Genomic DNA, 16,796 nt, shown 5'->3' on the forward strand with positions numbered 1-16,796 from the left:
CCCCCAGGCACCCCACCTGGCTGCGCTAGACCATCAACTCCCTTGTTTCAGGAAAGTCAATGGGTCGGAACTAGAATCTGGAGAGAAAGGGAACTATGGGACTTTGCATCCATCTTCCCAGAGTTGAGTCCAGATGAAGTTAACAGCTATATTAAGTTGCTTATAAGCAGTACATAGTATCAGAGAGCTGCACTGACAACTGTGTTCATAGAGCCAGTGGACAAAAACATTTATCTTTCCTATTATCTGACTCCTGAAATGCCAACAACCATGTAAGGGTTAGAACAGCACAGGTGGGGGAATTGTAGATAAATGCCTCTTACTTCATTGAAATCCTGATAAGACAATTATGTTTGGGATGTTTCCGGTTAGAAAAATTCTTAACTGACTCAGATTTTGCAGGTGGTCTTGCCTGTTAAAAAATTAGCTTCAACTGTATCTTCCAACCAACGGAATGGCTTCTGCTTTTGCAAAGAAATCTACCAGAAGTTCTACAAGAAAATAGAGTAACAAGAAGTAAAATTCGTTATGAAGCACCTTTCTATTTATTACGCAGAGAGAGGACTGTTTCTGGAAAGGATATGAAGTAAATAAAGAACAATTAAAACAAGAAGTGCTTCATGAAACTTCTTGTGGCTGTTAAAACAACAACAACAAAGAAAAACAAAACAAAACAAATAACTCAAAAGAAACCTAAGTAGTTTGACCATACCTATGGAAAAGGGGCCACCTTAAAAAAGGATCTCAATGCCTTTAATCCATAAAGATAAATAAAGCTTGCCAGAAAATGGTGCAATGAATCAAAGGAGCCGTGCTAATGACCAGCAGGACATTTTTACCATCACAGGCAATTACAACAAGGATTCAACAACAACAACAGTTGGTGGAAAAGTCAAATGGCAAAGCAGACAGCAAATACTGTGTGGATAAAGGAGCAGTTTTTTTTATAAACGGTATTTATTTGCCAACCAAGCCTACTGCTCTGAGATACAACCTTGAGAACCTGATTAATGTACAAACTATTTATAGTGAGGCATCTCGGGGTAACCTGAGCTTCTCTTTTGCTTTCAGCATGACCTGTGTCATCTGAAGTGTCATCTGACTGGACATTTACAAAATCACAGTGTCCTTAAGTAACTGAATTAAACTTTCTTGTGTACCCTTTGGCTTTGAAGCAGGTTTTATATAAAATGTCCCTGAGATTGAAGTCCGTTCCTGAAGCTCTTCTGTGAGATGCCGTAGACATCCTCTTCCTTCTGACCACATACTTTATTTACATCTGGCCTAGATCTCCACTGCAGAAATCTGAGTTACTTCCTCGCTCTGCAGCCTCAGAAGAGATAAATGATCCCTATGTGGTTACTGCCTTTAAATATACCAAAGCTACCGCTCACAATGAGTGAAAACGTCTTCAGGCTTTTAGAAAACTCTTCTAACATAAAGAACAATCTGTAAGCACAACTCAGAACTTAATCTAATGAGTTTTGGATAAACAAAGCAAATGTAATACAGCCTATTAATCATGGAGGAATATGAACCCAGTTTATTTGATGCAACCTGGCTCTTCCCACCATGACGTACCCACCGATTTTTGCTGTCAGTGGTCTTGCACCATTACATACCTGACATAAAAAAGTAATAAATAGTCGAACTTCACTCAGCCTCTGAATAGTAATTTTCAGTCATTTTGTAATAGGTTAAATTATATCATTATTCAAAATGTGGGCACATTTGCTATGAGAGGTTTTATGCAATTTCAAGAGTATGCAATGATCTTAATTGAGGTTTTTTTTTCATGTGGTGGAATTGTGACCCAATAAAAGCTTAATGAATTAGCAAAACAACTTTATACCTGCATATCTCCTTTGATTAATTACATAATCACATCACAGAGAGATGTCTCTTTATATAATCTTTGAGTAAATAGGTCTCTTAAAGGAGCCGATTGAGGAATCATTCACTTTGGCCTCAGTACTTAACACATTTTGAACATGCTTAACAAAGAAACGACATCAGACTGCCTGCCTCTTCAGAAGGAAGAATAGAAAGAGAGGAATTGCTTTCTCTCTGTCCTCCAGTACTCACTTCTACAAATGAGAATGGAATGTAGGAACACTTTTTGGCTCCAATCATCATTAACAAGCATTACTGGCAGCTATCAAGCAAGGAGGATAATATATAGGTAACAATATCTTACTCTGATGACATGGAAACCATCTCCAACCCTCTTTTATACTTAACAGACAACACGAGCAGAATTCACATTTCACTGTCTTTCTTCTGACTAGTGCTATAGACCATCATTAGGCTGGCCGGTCCAGTATCTCTTCGCTGTGGCTGTGCCCTCTCTCCACCCCAAAGGTCCTGTATCCGTACCTCCTGTCAATTCCATCCTCTCTCTCTCATCCATCAATGCCTGGTCTCTAATAAATTCACGCACACAATAGTGTAAGTCCCTGATCATGGCTTTATTTTTTACTTATTCCTGGTACAGGTACATTTTAAAGCACGTCAGTAATTAAAGGAAGAAACAATTGCTTTCTCCTTCTTAGTTTAGAAATTACTTGAGTTTTATCATTGTGTGAAGGCGTCTAGATTGTGGCAGCTGATAAATATATAATTTGGGATTTGTGACTTTGGCTTTTATCATTTAGTATTTTTTGCAGTGTAAGTTGACCTCTGTTTTACGATATTTGACGGCCAAGTGAAAGTGATGTAGGTGACGTCCTTGTCAAAGGCGTACACTTGCCCATCCCACCTGGAGCGTGTACTCATAATTATATGTGCCTCTGACAAAATCCCACTGTCTACCTTATCATTTGTTCCATAGTTAATATCAGATAATATGTTTCAGCGTCATGAGTGCTCTGTGCTTTTGGAACATGACACTTCTGATCGATGCTGGGGTGTCACGATGAGGAGAAAAGCTGTTTTTAAGTTTCTAGGTATGGCCCATTCAAAGTGATGTAGCTGACTGTCTGGAAACGATTAAAGCCGCCACAAGGATGAAGTCATGCTAAGTACTGAAGATGGTCTATGACATTTTAATTATTAAAATTTTCAAAACTCAAGCTGATGAATACAAAAAAATGACTTTAAGTAGATTCCTTACTTTTCTTGCTCTAAACTATACTTCTCTTTTAAAACGTGCTTTTAAAATAACACCTCCATTATCTTAAGGGACGTTTCACAATATATTTACAAAATTGCAGTGCCCTTAGGTTACCTGGCTCATGTTTTTTCCTCACGTCTGGGCTCTTAAGTGAGTTTTACATGAACGGTTCCTGACACATTGAGATTGTTCTCAAAGCTCTTCATCGGAGACTGAGTAGATGTCCTTTCCTAGATGACTACAGACTTTATTTACATCTGGGCTAAACCTCCACTGCGGTAATCTGAGTGTACTCCCTGGCTCTATGGCCTCAGAAGAGAGAAATGATCCTCAATGGTCATCAATCACCTCTAATATACAAAAGCTACTACTCAGGATGAGTGAAAATAATCATCCAGCTTCTACTCAAATAAATCATAAAACATATGATTCTAACATATAAAAGTATCCAGATATAGAGCCCAGAGTTTAATTTTATAGTGCATTTTAAATATGAAAAGCAAATTTAATGTACTTTATTGAATACAGGAGTATCTAAATCGAGCTGCTTGGCAAACAGCTGGATCATCTCACCCTGGCTCCCAACTACTAATGACTACTAACGCCAAAGTTATTGAGTCTTTAAATATTTTAAGTGTAGTAGGGAGTTAGAGATGGTTTCCATGTCATCATAGTACAACTTATTATTTCTAAAAGTTACCCTCCTTTTCAACACCTGCTAGTAATGTTGATTAATAGTGACAGTAATCCAAAATTATTCCCATGATTCTTCCTAAGTTTAAGAAATGAGTACTGGAGAAAAGTGAAAGAGGGGAAGAATTTCCTTTATTTCTGGGTTTCCATCTAAAATGGCAGTGGATGGTCATATCCTTAAGTCTTTGGTTGAAAATAGGCAAATTATAACCCCTCCCCAAAAACTGGTCAATGTTTTTTTCTGCTGCCTTAAAAGAAATATTCAGAAATTATAAAACGAAACAAGTATTTATTTTATTTTTTTTGGCTGTGCTGCCCCGTGCGGGATCTTAGTTCCCTGACCAGGGATTGAACCCGGGGCCCGGCAGTAAAAGTGCTGAGTCCGAACCACTGGACTGCCAGGGAAGTCCCACCGTATTTTAATTTATTTTAATTTGGAGGATAATTTGGAACTATTTTATCCCAAGCAACATAGGGTACATTATACTCAATTAGATACACAGGAACATTTTGCATAATGATTATCTGTATGCTCACTAACCATAAATTCTGTGAGGGCAGATGCAGTGTCTGCCTTGCTGAGTGGCATTCTCTGTGTACACAACAGGTGATCACAAAGTATGTGCTAAATGAACAAGGGAGCCAAACAGACTTACAAAAATGAAAAACATAGTTGATAAGTGTGAGCACATGAGAATGTGCCTTGCAGACCTCCAACTAGATGAGAGGAATTGACCAAGGGCCCCAGCTGCTGGGCTCTGAAATCCATCCTCATACTTGGGCCAGTGCCTTGCTTCCCATGGGCTGTTCCCAGCCAACAGCTGATCATAGCAGGGACTCTAAGGCAGACCCATCCTTTGGAAACATGGGACTCCTCTGATGGATGACAGACTCATGGGCTCCCCAAAGACTGTTTAACCTTTGTTGACTGCACAGAAGTCTAGGATGCTTCTGTCTAACTTTCCCTCCCTCTCTCCTTCACCTGAAGGCAGAGCTGCATGGCATCTGATGGCTCTCCCAGTCTTGGCAAGCTCTCTCTCCACACGTTCTCTTTCACAAGTGTCCCCTTAATAAAATCCTCACATGGTTAATTTTGTCTTGGCAGTGGCTTCTTGGAGGACCCTGACTAACATAATAAGAAACTTCAAGATTGAGTAACTCTCTGGAAAACTACTAGTTCCATTTTAGCATCAATTTTGCTATAAATTAATATACCATATTACAATATAATAATATAGTACATAACATTTTGTTGTAAATTCATATACCATACCATATGACCATAAATTTTTAGTCTCCTTTGAGTTACAAATGATTTGAATGTAATATTAGTCCTTGGTCAAGATCCACACCTTAGGCACGTACCAAATTCTTACTTTTGAACTTTAATCTTAATTTTCAGCATGAGTGATATGCATTTTAATAACACTCTGTTCTTGAATGAAAACATTAACATCTTTAACTCCTCATTAATCTGCGATATTCATCATAAAAAGGGAGACAAATATTTATATAATGAATGCTATTATTCTACTGTTTGAGTAATACAATCCTCCTCATAAAATGCAGATCAGTTTCCCAATTCTTTTATAATATATTTGACTTATTTCTATTCACACAAAATATTTTCATCAGCAACTCTGGCATTAAATTTGAAGATGTTATTTCTTCAAAAATATGATTTTATCAACATTATGCATAATTGTTAGAATTTTCTATCTTGCATTTTACATTTTTATGTAAAATGCCTCATCTCAGACCTTGCTAGACTGAGGAGCTCTTGAAATCGGGATTGGTTATAATTATCTGATTTTTTAATTACTGTAGTTGAATTTATGTAACTTATACTATGAAACTCACTTGGGATATTCCAATTAAGCTTCCAAGTATCTAAGTAGTACTTTGCACATATTTTTTGTCTCCACTATAGCATACTGGAAGAGCAATGCAATTGATACTTCCCCTGCTTGTTTGGAGAATAAGAGCGTACAATACTGGTGCTTATCATAGTACTAGAAAGCCTATAAATATTTACCAACTTAACTATTAACCTTCTCAAGGGCCGATATTTTGATCATTCACCCACAGGTCTGATCAAACATTCTCAAGATTCGGAGATTATGTACAGGGAATGCAAGAAATGGTATATCAAGGTATAAGTAACTGAAAAGGTCAAAAAAATAAAAGATTCCATTCATTATCTTGGACAAAATATTCGAGGTTAGGGTCAAATATCAAACTAGGAAGGAAAACCAGACTACAGAAAGTCTCCCACCCCCACTTTTATAACTAAAAAGAAAATCCCTTTTAAAATGTACTGCCCCTCTTTCCGTTTAGTCCTTGCTGGCAAGTATAAAAAAAAGCGCACATATTTTGATGTTAAAATGGCAAGAGTATGTTTCTACTTCAGTGCTATTATCAGAAGTAACTAGTGGATAGAAATAAGAATTATAAGGCATTTAGATAGACACTGGGTTATAAGTCATTGGGTTCTAGCAGGAGTGGCTGGCCACTGCATCTCAACAAGGCAAACAGGATCCAGGCCACAACCTAAAGCAAATTCACTAAGCAGCAGAAAAGCAATTGCTTCCTCCTCCATCTTCTTTTAGATCTAATCCTAGTTTTATCATTAGATGATGGTTTATATATTTGGCAGCTGACTGATACACAGTTTGTTATTTCTACTTTTATTTGATATTCTTGAAGTGTGAGGGCAATACCGTGTTTCATTATGCTGGACTGACAGCGTGGCACACGCCAGAGTGGCATTACTATCAAAGTAGCATGCTTGCTCATCTTGCAAAATGTCCCTACTCACGATTACATATACCCCTGAGAAAGTACAGCTTCTGCCTTGATTATCATTCACTTCAGAAATGAAATTATGCAAGAGATTTCTTTTGGCATGATGAATTTGCATGTGGCGTGTGTGTGTGTGTGTGTGTGTGTGTGTCTGTGTGTCTGTGTGTCTGTGTGTGTGTGTGTCTATGTGTCTGGCATATGACTCTTCTGGTCCATGTTTATGCATCATGATTAGGCGAAAGGCCATTCCTTTTACTTACCTAGAATCCTGCCCAGTACAAGGGATCTGACCGCACTGAGTTCTGTACCTGATGCAAGGTGGACTTGTCTCCTCGCTTTCTCATCAATCTATAAAATTGTTACATGAGGTGCAAACATCCAAACGGATGCCGTTGTTGAGAAGAGGACAGGAGGCAAAGGAAGACAAAAGAAAATGATAAAATAGGCAATAGTTAATATGGCCCCAAAGATTGAGGAAAACAAAGTTTAAAGAGTTAGTCATTTATACAGGTGAATATTATTTTCTAAACTATTTCTGTGCACCCTCAGATACCAGTGCACCCCACCTTCTATCCCCTTATATCACTTTATTTTTCTCCACTGTATAAGAAAGCCAAAATGGGGAAAACCAACAAAAAGATACAAGCTATTCTCATCTTGATATTTTTACTTAGCTGGGTATTTTCACTTGAGTCATTCAGCTAAGAAATTTTCCTCTACCTAGAGGGCTGAAATATTAGTGCTTTTCTTCAAAAGCTGGTAGAGTGAATAATTCAACTTTCTCTGCTGTAATTCACATCATTTTAAAATTTATTCTGATATTGCAATCATTAATTTCTGTGCTAGAATTATGGTTGCATGTATACCCATCTGAAGTAAACTGGTTTCATTAGAGTAGCAATGGTCTTACCAATAGCATAATATACTAAACTAGAAAGTATTTCCCTCCTGAGTAAAGCAAAACAAATAGGAAAGTTTGGCAATTTTAAGTATCAAATATTAATAATATTTTGGACAGAATCTTATTGCTTAAAAAAACTGAACACGTCTGATGGTCTATGATCTATCCAAGAGCAGCAACTGAAAGGATGTCTTTGTTTAATCTATCCATTATCCAATTTCTGCTGTAGGTCCTTCTTGCCGGGGAGCATAATTTCAACCATTGCTTCTGTTGCATTTTCTCTATTACCTCCACAAAGACCACTGCTTCTTCCCTGTTAATCTTTACGTGGTGAAGCTGTCCATCAGCCATGTTTTTGAAATCAAAGTTAACAACATCGGGTTCTTGATGTCTATTTAGCTTGTACCTGATCTGCAAACTTCCTAAAGTAGGGGGAAAAAGTTATATTTTAGTTAAAATTGTATTTTAAAAACGACTTAAAAAAACTCAAGAGTCCTGTTTTGATATTTATTTATTTCTGGGGGAAAATTCACAGTAGTTCATTTGCATGTATCCTTTCCTCATAATCCCTAGAAGTCAGTTTCCATGTGAAATTGCACTATTTTCAAAATCAAGAGCAAATATGCTGCGAATAAGCAGGCTCTTTCCTGCAAAATTTTAATTTGTCAAATATGTGAGCAAGCATTTGCAAATCCCTGTACTAGCCTCTAACTTAAAAAGTAAGATTTAGTATATTATGAAGCGCCAAACTACCGTGGAATATTGCAATAACGCTGTTTCTATCATCTCATCTTTCAAAAAATATATATCTACCATTCCTGAAATGCAACTGATGAATGGAATTATTATAAGCAAACACTACTCACTTAATTGCCTGCAAAGATGTCAATAAATTTACTTCACAGGATATCTTCCAGTTTAACAGAGAAAATGTCCTAATATATATAGATAAGCTTCAAGCTCAAAATGTATACAGTGAAGAGAAATATACTTATTGGACAATATTATTTTTATTGTGGTGTTCAGTGACCTTGGGCCATATTTGATTTAGTTGAAATGATATATTCACATGTTTGTATGTTCGTTTGTTTTCCTCACCCAGAGGATTTACTCATAACATTTTTATCTCTAATCCAGATAAAGGGAAGAGAACAATAACAGTAAGTGGTTTTCTGTAGCACACACGTCCTAAGCCACATACCATTACCCTACATCGATGTACTAGCATTTCCCGTGACTACTTTATGGCCGAAAATCAGAACCAACAGATTATTTTGTGGAAGTTTTCTTACACATAATGCTAGTTTGTTAACATTCTCTCAAAACTTCTCTACTTTGATTCAAAGGAAATTACTTGTTATGTACAAATAGGCATCTTATTTCAAAATGAACCACAAAACTGATACTGATACATGGAAGAGTAAAGTGATCCTAGCAATGATAAAATATAATAAATATTTTATCTACATAAATTAAAAATTCACACTGATTGTGTTAAATTACCAAAATTATAAAGCGATACAGGCATTTTAAATAGTCCTTTTAGATTAAGCTGATAGGACAGTACTGAAAACACAAAACTGAATACACAGGACAGGCACACTTCTTTTCCTGTTTGTAGTTTGAGCAGCGGGAGCATGAGAAGGATCCACATTGTTCCTGACCTAATGTTCTAACCCAGTTTTCCCTCGTCTGAACAGCGCTCACCATTTTTGGCAATGATAACTGAAAGGTATTCTTTATAAAAGGAGTTGACGTAGAGCAGCAAGCTCGGGGTCCGTGTGGTGCGGAAGCTAAACTTGATTGTTTCCCTGCTTAGCCTCATGTCACCGTGAAATGAAGCCGCGTGGGAGCTGGAATTTTTACTTAGGGAGTAATTTTCTTGAAAATTGTAAATCACGGATGAGCCAGATCCAAAATAGGCAGAAATCTCTGAAATGATAAGCACATTTTACATTAAAAAATTTAAGAAACAAGGATGTTGTCTCGGTTATACTGATACTTTACAAATTTAAAAAATAACTATCCAAACTTTTAAAAATCATTTTACTTACACAAGATTAATATCCTAAATTCGCACATAAACACACACACACACACCAAATAGATTTGTATAAAAGTGAAGAAGGTGGTGGGAGAGGTAACTAGCTCGGGATCCCAGAACTCTGCTTTCCTCCATTACTATACAGGGCAGTTGTTGAACGTGAGCTTCAGATGATGCTCACGGATAAATGTAGCAACATCTCCACTCCCTCAGGGCTTTAGGTTTTTTGCCTGTTTATTATTTTTACTATGTATAGATACACGTTTGAGATACTACATAACATGTGGATGCAGAATAATATTCCTGATTACACTTAGCAAGATGAACTGGAAATCACTTAGATCCAGAAAATAAAGGCATCCTCTTATAAAGACATGAGGATGTAAAGACACGGGTCTTAGTTCTAACTTTAAACGTGAGAAGCATAGAATGGTAGCAGCAGTGACTGATTACCACAGGTTGATTTCAAATGATAACTTATTCCTGATAAAAAGTAGATGACCTGAAGAGTGCACTTTGGCCAACTTTCCATTAAATAATCTCAAAGGCTTTCATTGCAAATCAGGGACTGATTCAATTTGCAGCCAGTTTTCGTTAGCCTCCTTCAGGTAAAGGTTCAGTAGCCCAGAAACACTTAAATAAAGCAACTGAATTAAACTGGTTGACATTCTTCTATGAGGAACTATAGCAAACATTTGTCTATTCATGGAAGTCTGTTCAGAACGCTGAGCACTACACTCAGTTCGTTCCTTCTTCCATGACACGGATCAGTGAACAAGACCAGCTGAAAAACAGTCCACTGTTTCACTTCACCAACAGACAGTAGGCATTTCACAGAGCAAAACGACCGCGTATCTCTATGTTGTTACACATCAATACTGAACGGAAACGTTATTTATATTCCTGGAAATAATATTTGTTTGGTAAAACAACAAAGCTTCCTAAATGTCTTTGCATTGCTGACCATCTTCAAAAATAACAATAATGCTTTTAATGATTTGAAAAATGAGAACTGCCCATGGGACTGGTTGTTGACATCCATATTACTTAAGAGCATTAGCTGTAGATAGAAAAGATCAGACTGCGCAGCCAACACTCTACAACACCTAGAGGCGACTATTACAGGGTTTACCATCGATAAACACGGTGTTCAAAGAACCGCGGCAAATATTTAAGTAATGAAATGTCATTGGCATAAAATAGGCCATTTGCCAAAAAAAATTCAGAAATGGAAATACTTTTGTTTCAAATAGCTACAGAGAAAAAGAACTGTGGGAGGTCTTATTCACGTTGGATTGTCTTGCTGCTGGGGCACCCACGTCACACTCACCGTCTGAGCAGAACGGCCCTGCGTATGCAGAGGAGGTGCAGTCACAGGAGAAGCCGCTGGGCTTTTCCCTGCACTTCCCGCCGTTGTGGCACAACTTCCCGTAGCTGCTGCAGTGCCCTCTGCAGCCCGGCTCCACTCCCGGAGTCACCTTGGCTCTTTCTTCCAGGTCCAGGGCCATTCCGTTCAACTGCAGAGACCGAATGCATCCCAGAAAGCCCCTCTGTCGGGTGGCCGTTCCACCTAAAAGGGAAATACTGCAAATGCAAACACGTTCCTAGGTGTTTTGTTCAGGATTTTAAGACCACACAAAACTGAGGCCTCACAGAGGGCGGCCAAAATCATGGCCTTAACAGAGAACCACTGGAGTCTGAAGAGCCAATATACTTTTAGAAGCACGATTTGTGACAAAATAGTAGAAGAATTCAAAAAGATAAAACATTGATTCATGTTTTTTTTCCCCAAAGGTTGAATCTGTTATAGATTTGTTTTCTAAAAGAGTTCTATTAAACTTTAAATTGGAGACTTTTTTTAATCAGTCTCTTTATTTTAAAGAACTTAAAGGCTCTTTCATTCAAAATTAACAGTGATATGCATTGATATTCTTATGTAGAAACTAACCTTTTTCTTGCAATTTTAAATAAGCATATATTTGTGGGTAAGTGTGGTTCGTCCTTCACATTGAAACCTGATCCTGATGCCGGGACAGTTTTAATTTAGTGAGAACTATGAAGGAATCCCTGAGTTTTTCTAACTTGACTGTGCGTTGATATGATCTTTTGGTTGTTATCTTTTCATCAAAAACACACAGCATCAGTTTGAGCACCAGAGTATTTGCTTCTGTCAGGCATATTTCCCAGTGAATTTTTTTTAAGTGTTGGACCAATGTTCATTGTTAGAGATTCTCAACGAAATCAGGAAAGGGGATTAATGAGGACACACAGTGGTGTAACATTTATTGAATAATATATAACAACATGTATTTACCAAGTCACCCTTGAAGGGGTTTACAGTGTTTGGGTAGAATCAGACCCTGCTATTCTAAGGCAGAGGTTCTCAAACGTTAAGGAATATGAGTACTACATGGAAAGGCTTCTTAAAATACAGGGTCAGGGGCTTGTCCCAAGAAATACTGATTGTGTGGACCAGAAAAAAAGGCTGTGAATCTAAACGGTCAACAAGCACACAGGTGAACCTGATGCAGACAGTCACTTAAAGCACTATCTTAATGGGAATGTAAGCTCTGGGTGCACTTGCACATACACTGGTGCCCAGGAATACCATACATTAATGCTCAGAATTTGAAGGAGGAAAATAGTGTCCTAGTCTAAATAATCTGGGCGGTTTACCCAGAGACAGTTAGGTGGTCTTGGGGCCTCTCAAAAGGAGCTTCATCTTTGAACAGACGATGTTGCCTCACCTCCAGGATCCTACACCTGCTCTGTACCTGTACTCTCTTCCCAGAATGTGTTAACTCTCCCTACACGCCCACCCCCAACTTCATTTAGCTAGTTCCTAATCTAGCCTCATTTAACTAAGGTCTCCTATTCTCAGAGATTCAACAGGTTTTTTGGTTTTGGTTTTTTGTTTATTTTTTGGTATTTCAGAACCAAAATTTGGCCAGAAAGACCCTAAATAAGTACGTCTTTGTCATCATCTAGCAAGCTTTACTTTTGTACAGTGTTCCTTGTATATTATCAGTGTATCTCCAGCAAAATACACATTCAATAAGGGCTATTTCAACCACACTATATCCCCAGAACAAAGAACAGTGCCTGACACATAATAGCTGTGCAACTATTATAATTATCTATAATTATAATTATGTATAATTATAACTAATTATCAATTAATATTGATAATAATTATTACTTCTCAATGAATTTACTGTTAGTAAATAATTAACACACTCATTCACTAAACCAACTGTACCTTAGGAGTAGTAGATGGGAGCTTGGTGCTTCAAAATTTGAAGAGAGGTACAGCCTTTCCTCACAGGGATGTTTGGGTCCCTGGGACTGAGATTGTCGATAAAACTCAATAAATATTTCTGAATCAATTAATTCTATGTTTTTGGATAATGAAACACCATGAAAAGGACAATAAAAGAATTTCTGAGAATTCTGAACTCATGGTACTAATGCTACTTAGTCTTATATTTCAAATGACTGTATTTAAATATCTGTATTCAAATGGCTTCAGTTGACATAATTTGTGTCTTTTCAATGAAGAATATGAAAGTCTTAAGGGTGTGGGTCATATTTTCTATTTATAAATCCTGATGAAGTATGGTACGGAGCCAGACATCTTACAATTCCAGTTTATGTGGGCAAGGAAGAGAAGGACTTGCTTTTATCCCAGAGTTTCAGAATTGCTGACACAATTGTTTCATCTGTCCTACATTTACTCAGTCTCCTGCCATCCTTGAAGTCTCTCTTCTCCCCTTACCTCGAGGACATCTTTTCTCTTCCTTCCACATCAAAGCTGCTGCTAACTCAACTCAGTAAGAAAGTCTAGGGCTCAGTCAAGTCTGTGACAGAGATTCTTTCGGCATCCTTGCTGGAGTTTTCTTTCCTGGGAAAGGAAGGCAGCCTGCAGCCTTGGTTTTAGCTTTGGCCCAGGCACTCTTTGGAGGAGGGCCAGATACAGTGAAATCTGGATTAGAGGTGTGTTCCTGGTGTATTTCATGGACTTTGTGTTACAGTATTTTAAATCACAGTGTAGAGTTTATAGTACACAGTAACATTAAATCATGGCCTGTTATGCATTTGTCACTCTGAAACATCTACAGTCTCTCTGATTTAGGGGTTTGTCTCATTCTACCAGTGACATAATAATAACTAAATAACCCAGAGTCCAACAACTGAATAATCCATTTTCATTGGTTCCAATTCATTCATTCTTGCTTGTTTTCTGCTGTTTTGTTTCAGATGACGAGGAACTAGAGGCATAGAAAAGTCCAGGGACTAGCCCATGGGCATAGCTGAGAAATTTTAGAATAAACACGTTTAGTCAGAGGCAGAGTTAAGACTAAGACCTACAGTTGGCCTTTCGCTACAAGGCCGCCCCTTTCCTCTCCATATAAGAATACGGTCAAAGAAGAAAACTTCCATTTTCTTCTCCTCAGACCACTTTTGGTTTGAATGGCATTTCAGTTCTGCAAGCTTTATTTAGCAGCTCTTTGCTGGACACTGTCTGACATTGGAGGTACAGAGTTATATGCAACTAATCGTGGTCTCAGAGATCTCACAGTCTAGTAATGGATTTAGACAGAGAGACGTGAGCACAACATGGTGTCAGTGGCAGAAATAGATACCCCGTGGAGAGGAAGGTCAGAGGATGGGGATATTAACAGGTGAAAATACACATGTAGACATGTGAAATACATGCCTAAAGAGCATTCGTAATAGTGAGACGAAAATCAACAGCTTTGTAAACAGGACTTCTTAATTCCATACTTTTAAAGAGTTAATGGTTGCCTAATCAAACAGTTTTAAACTACATTTTTAAATTACCCAAAAAATGTAATGTCTAATTAGATATAAACATTTGCAGCACACATGTATTGAGGATTTTTACTTTACCATTAGGTTTCAAGTTAATAACCTTTTATTTTAAGATGTAACTGTTCAGGAAAACATGACTAATGTAAATAGGATTGGGCCTGAAAGCTTAATTAAAGATTCCAATGACTTTTCTGGGTTAGAGTATGTCCAATTAAAATGAGTTGCAGTTTGATTAATTGATTCTGGAGGTTTCTGCTGAGTTATTGTGTTTGGAACTGTCTTCCAATTAATTTTCTATCAATTTACCTGCCATACTATATCAGATATAATGGATTCCGTAACTTCACAAACACTGAGTATTCTGTGAAATAAATACCCAACATTTCTACGTGGATGAATATAACTGAATCTGTTCCCTTACATAACAGTATTGGGATACTGCACCTAAATAAGTGCGCAAGGTGCTGCGTAGAGACTGAGCCCAATCCCTTTATCACATTCCACACTCTCAGGAAGTTAGACTAAGTGACAGATGCTACTGTCACAGAGTACAAGCTGGCTCTTTCCTATGCCAATTTTCCACTACTTTTGTGGCAGGAAGACCTTTCATTTTTTAATGGCAAATTATTTATGTGCTGTGCTTGAATATTACTGAGGATTAACTGGGAACAACTGTGTAATTTGCCCAGGGGCCTTAGAGGAAAAAAGAAATCAAGATCCCCACACTTCTCTTCAAAATCCAAAGTTACAGAAGCTTGTCAGAGTACAGGGGTTCTCTCTGACCAGGGTGCTGTGCAGAGAAAGGCAGGGAAGGCCCTGATCATGGGTCACCTGGGGGCAGGGAAGTGACTGGGCATGAGGGCTGGGCCACGACCAAGTCAGGGGACTGACGGGAAAAGCGGTCCTCTGTACGTCACGCGTTCCTGTCCTTCCCAGCCATCCCCTAGGTCTGGGGAAGATGCAGCCCTGCAGCAATGATGGTATCAGTCAGTGTAGAAAGCTGTGAGCCTGGAAGCCCAGCTATAATTTTGCCATGGAATGTTCCTCACTGAGCAAAGCCCTGGGCGGGCTGGGAAGAGGAGGACTGTTTTCCCTCACGTTTAAAGAACGATCATGGTTGAAAGAGGCAGGCGGTGTAAGCAACCGTGTCACAGGCAGAAAATTCAGTCACTTTTCCCTGAACCAGAGTCAGTGGTGAGCACACGTCCCAGTGGTAGTGGCAGCAGGGAAAGATGGGCCTACTCAGACTTAAGGCCACAGCACTGTCTGCTTTGGCCATACTAAGGTCTATTTCAAAGAAATGAATGTTGGTGGTATTAGTCATATTCTCTGATTTCAAGAGATCCCATCTGAATTCTGATTTTAGTCAACAGTCACTCAGACACAGAAAAGTACACTGGGAGCTTCTCTGGCTAATCATGAAAAAGACATCTCAAGGAGGGGAGAAGAAAATAATTGAAATAAATGATATGATTACATTAAAGAGAAATGTGACTTTTATTGCACTGCACTTTGGTAATGAGGGAACATATTTACGACTACAAAAGAAAATTAGTCTGTAATAAAAATTATTCAAACATAAAGTTGTTTGGCATGCTCTTCCTGTAACTATATTTTAGCCTATCAAAAACAAACCGAAAGCAAAAAGAAAAAAATCTAGAATATATTATAATTGAGAACTTCTGCTCATCAAAAGACACCATTACCAAATGTGAAAATGCAATCCACAGAGAAAAAGGAAAATATCTGTAGTGAATTTACCTGAAAAGGACTCATCCAAAATATATAAAGAATTCTACAATTTGTTTTTAAAAGAGGACAACCCTGTAAAAATGGGCAAGAGATCTGAAGAGCCACTTCATAAAGGACGCTGCCCAAATGGCCAACAGAGATTTGGTAGAGTCCCCTGATGCTTGGCATACGCTCATTCCTGTGACCCAATAACTCCATCCCACGTACACACCCCACAGATATACAAGCATATGTTCACCAAAAGACCAGCACAACGATGTGTTTGTAATATGCAACTTTGAAAGTATACAAATGCCCATCAACAGTAAATAAATATCTCTGTACTGGCACTGCCAGTGCCCCAAAGCTCCCCAGGCCATATGAGTGTGTAAGTAGGTGAAAACCAGCTTTCAGAGCTTCAGTATGCTTAGAGCTCAGCATTAACCTTTGAGTATGGCATTTAGAGATTGTTTGCTCTTGATACTTAATAAATATTTGTAGATTTGATGCAGTTCAAACACAATGTAAACGACTTGTGAGTCTACGCCAGGAGTCCCTACTTCTCCTTCGGGCCCTGGTCCCAAAGTATCGAAATGAAGTTTGCCCCGTTTAATAACCTGTCAGTGAAAAATTTAGGCTGCAAGCAAAAATTTTAGAGCTGGTTGAATGAAAATCAATTC

General features: G+C 38.1%; 1 protein-coding gene across 7 annotated transcripts in view; it reads right to left on the bottom strand.

The window, feature by feature from the left end:
• Positions 1 to 16,796, bottom strand: part of CNTNAP4 (contactin associated protein like 4) — a 259,157-nt gene that overhangs the window by 9,769 nt on the left and 232,592 nt on the right. For 6 of the 7 annotated variants that reach the window (XM_029204811.1, XM_029204816.1, XM_029204835.1 and 3 more), the window contains 4 exons: positions 10,883 to 11,122; positions 9,216 to 9,440; positions 7,797 to 7,930; positions 6,868 to 6,955 (listed from right to left, as the gene is read on the bottom strand). In XM_029204811.1, the coding sequence (XP_029060644.1) occupies positions 6,868 to 6,955; positions 7,797 to 7,930; positions 9,216 to 9,440; positions 10,883 to 11,122 (687 nt within the window). The remainder of the gene's footprint in view (positions 1 to 6,867; positions 6,956 to 7,796; positions 7,931 to 9,215; positions 9,441 to 10,882; positions 11,123 to 16,796) is intronic. The other variant, XM_029204863.1, reaches the window with a different exon arrangement.

This window comes from Monodon monoceros, unplaced genomic scaffold (genome assembly GCF_005190385.1).
Source record: "Monodon monoceros isolate NGI ecotype Baffin Bay Population unplaced genomic scaffold, NGI_Narwhal_1 Super_Scaffold_10, whole genome shotgun sequence".
Classification (NCBI taxonomy): domain Eukaryota; kingdom Metazoa; phylum Chordata; class Mammalia; order Artiodactyla; family Monodontidae; genus Monodon; species Monodon monoceros.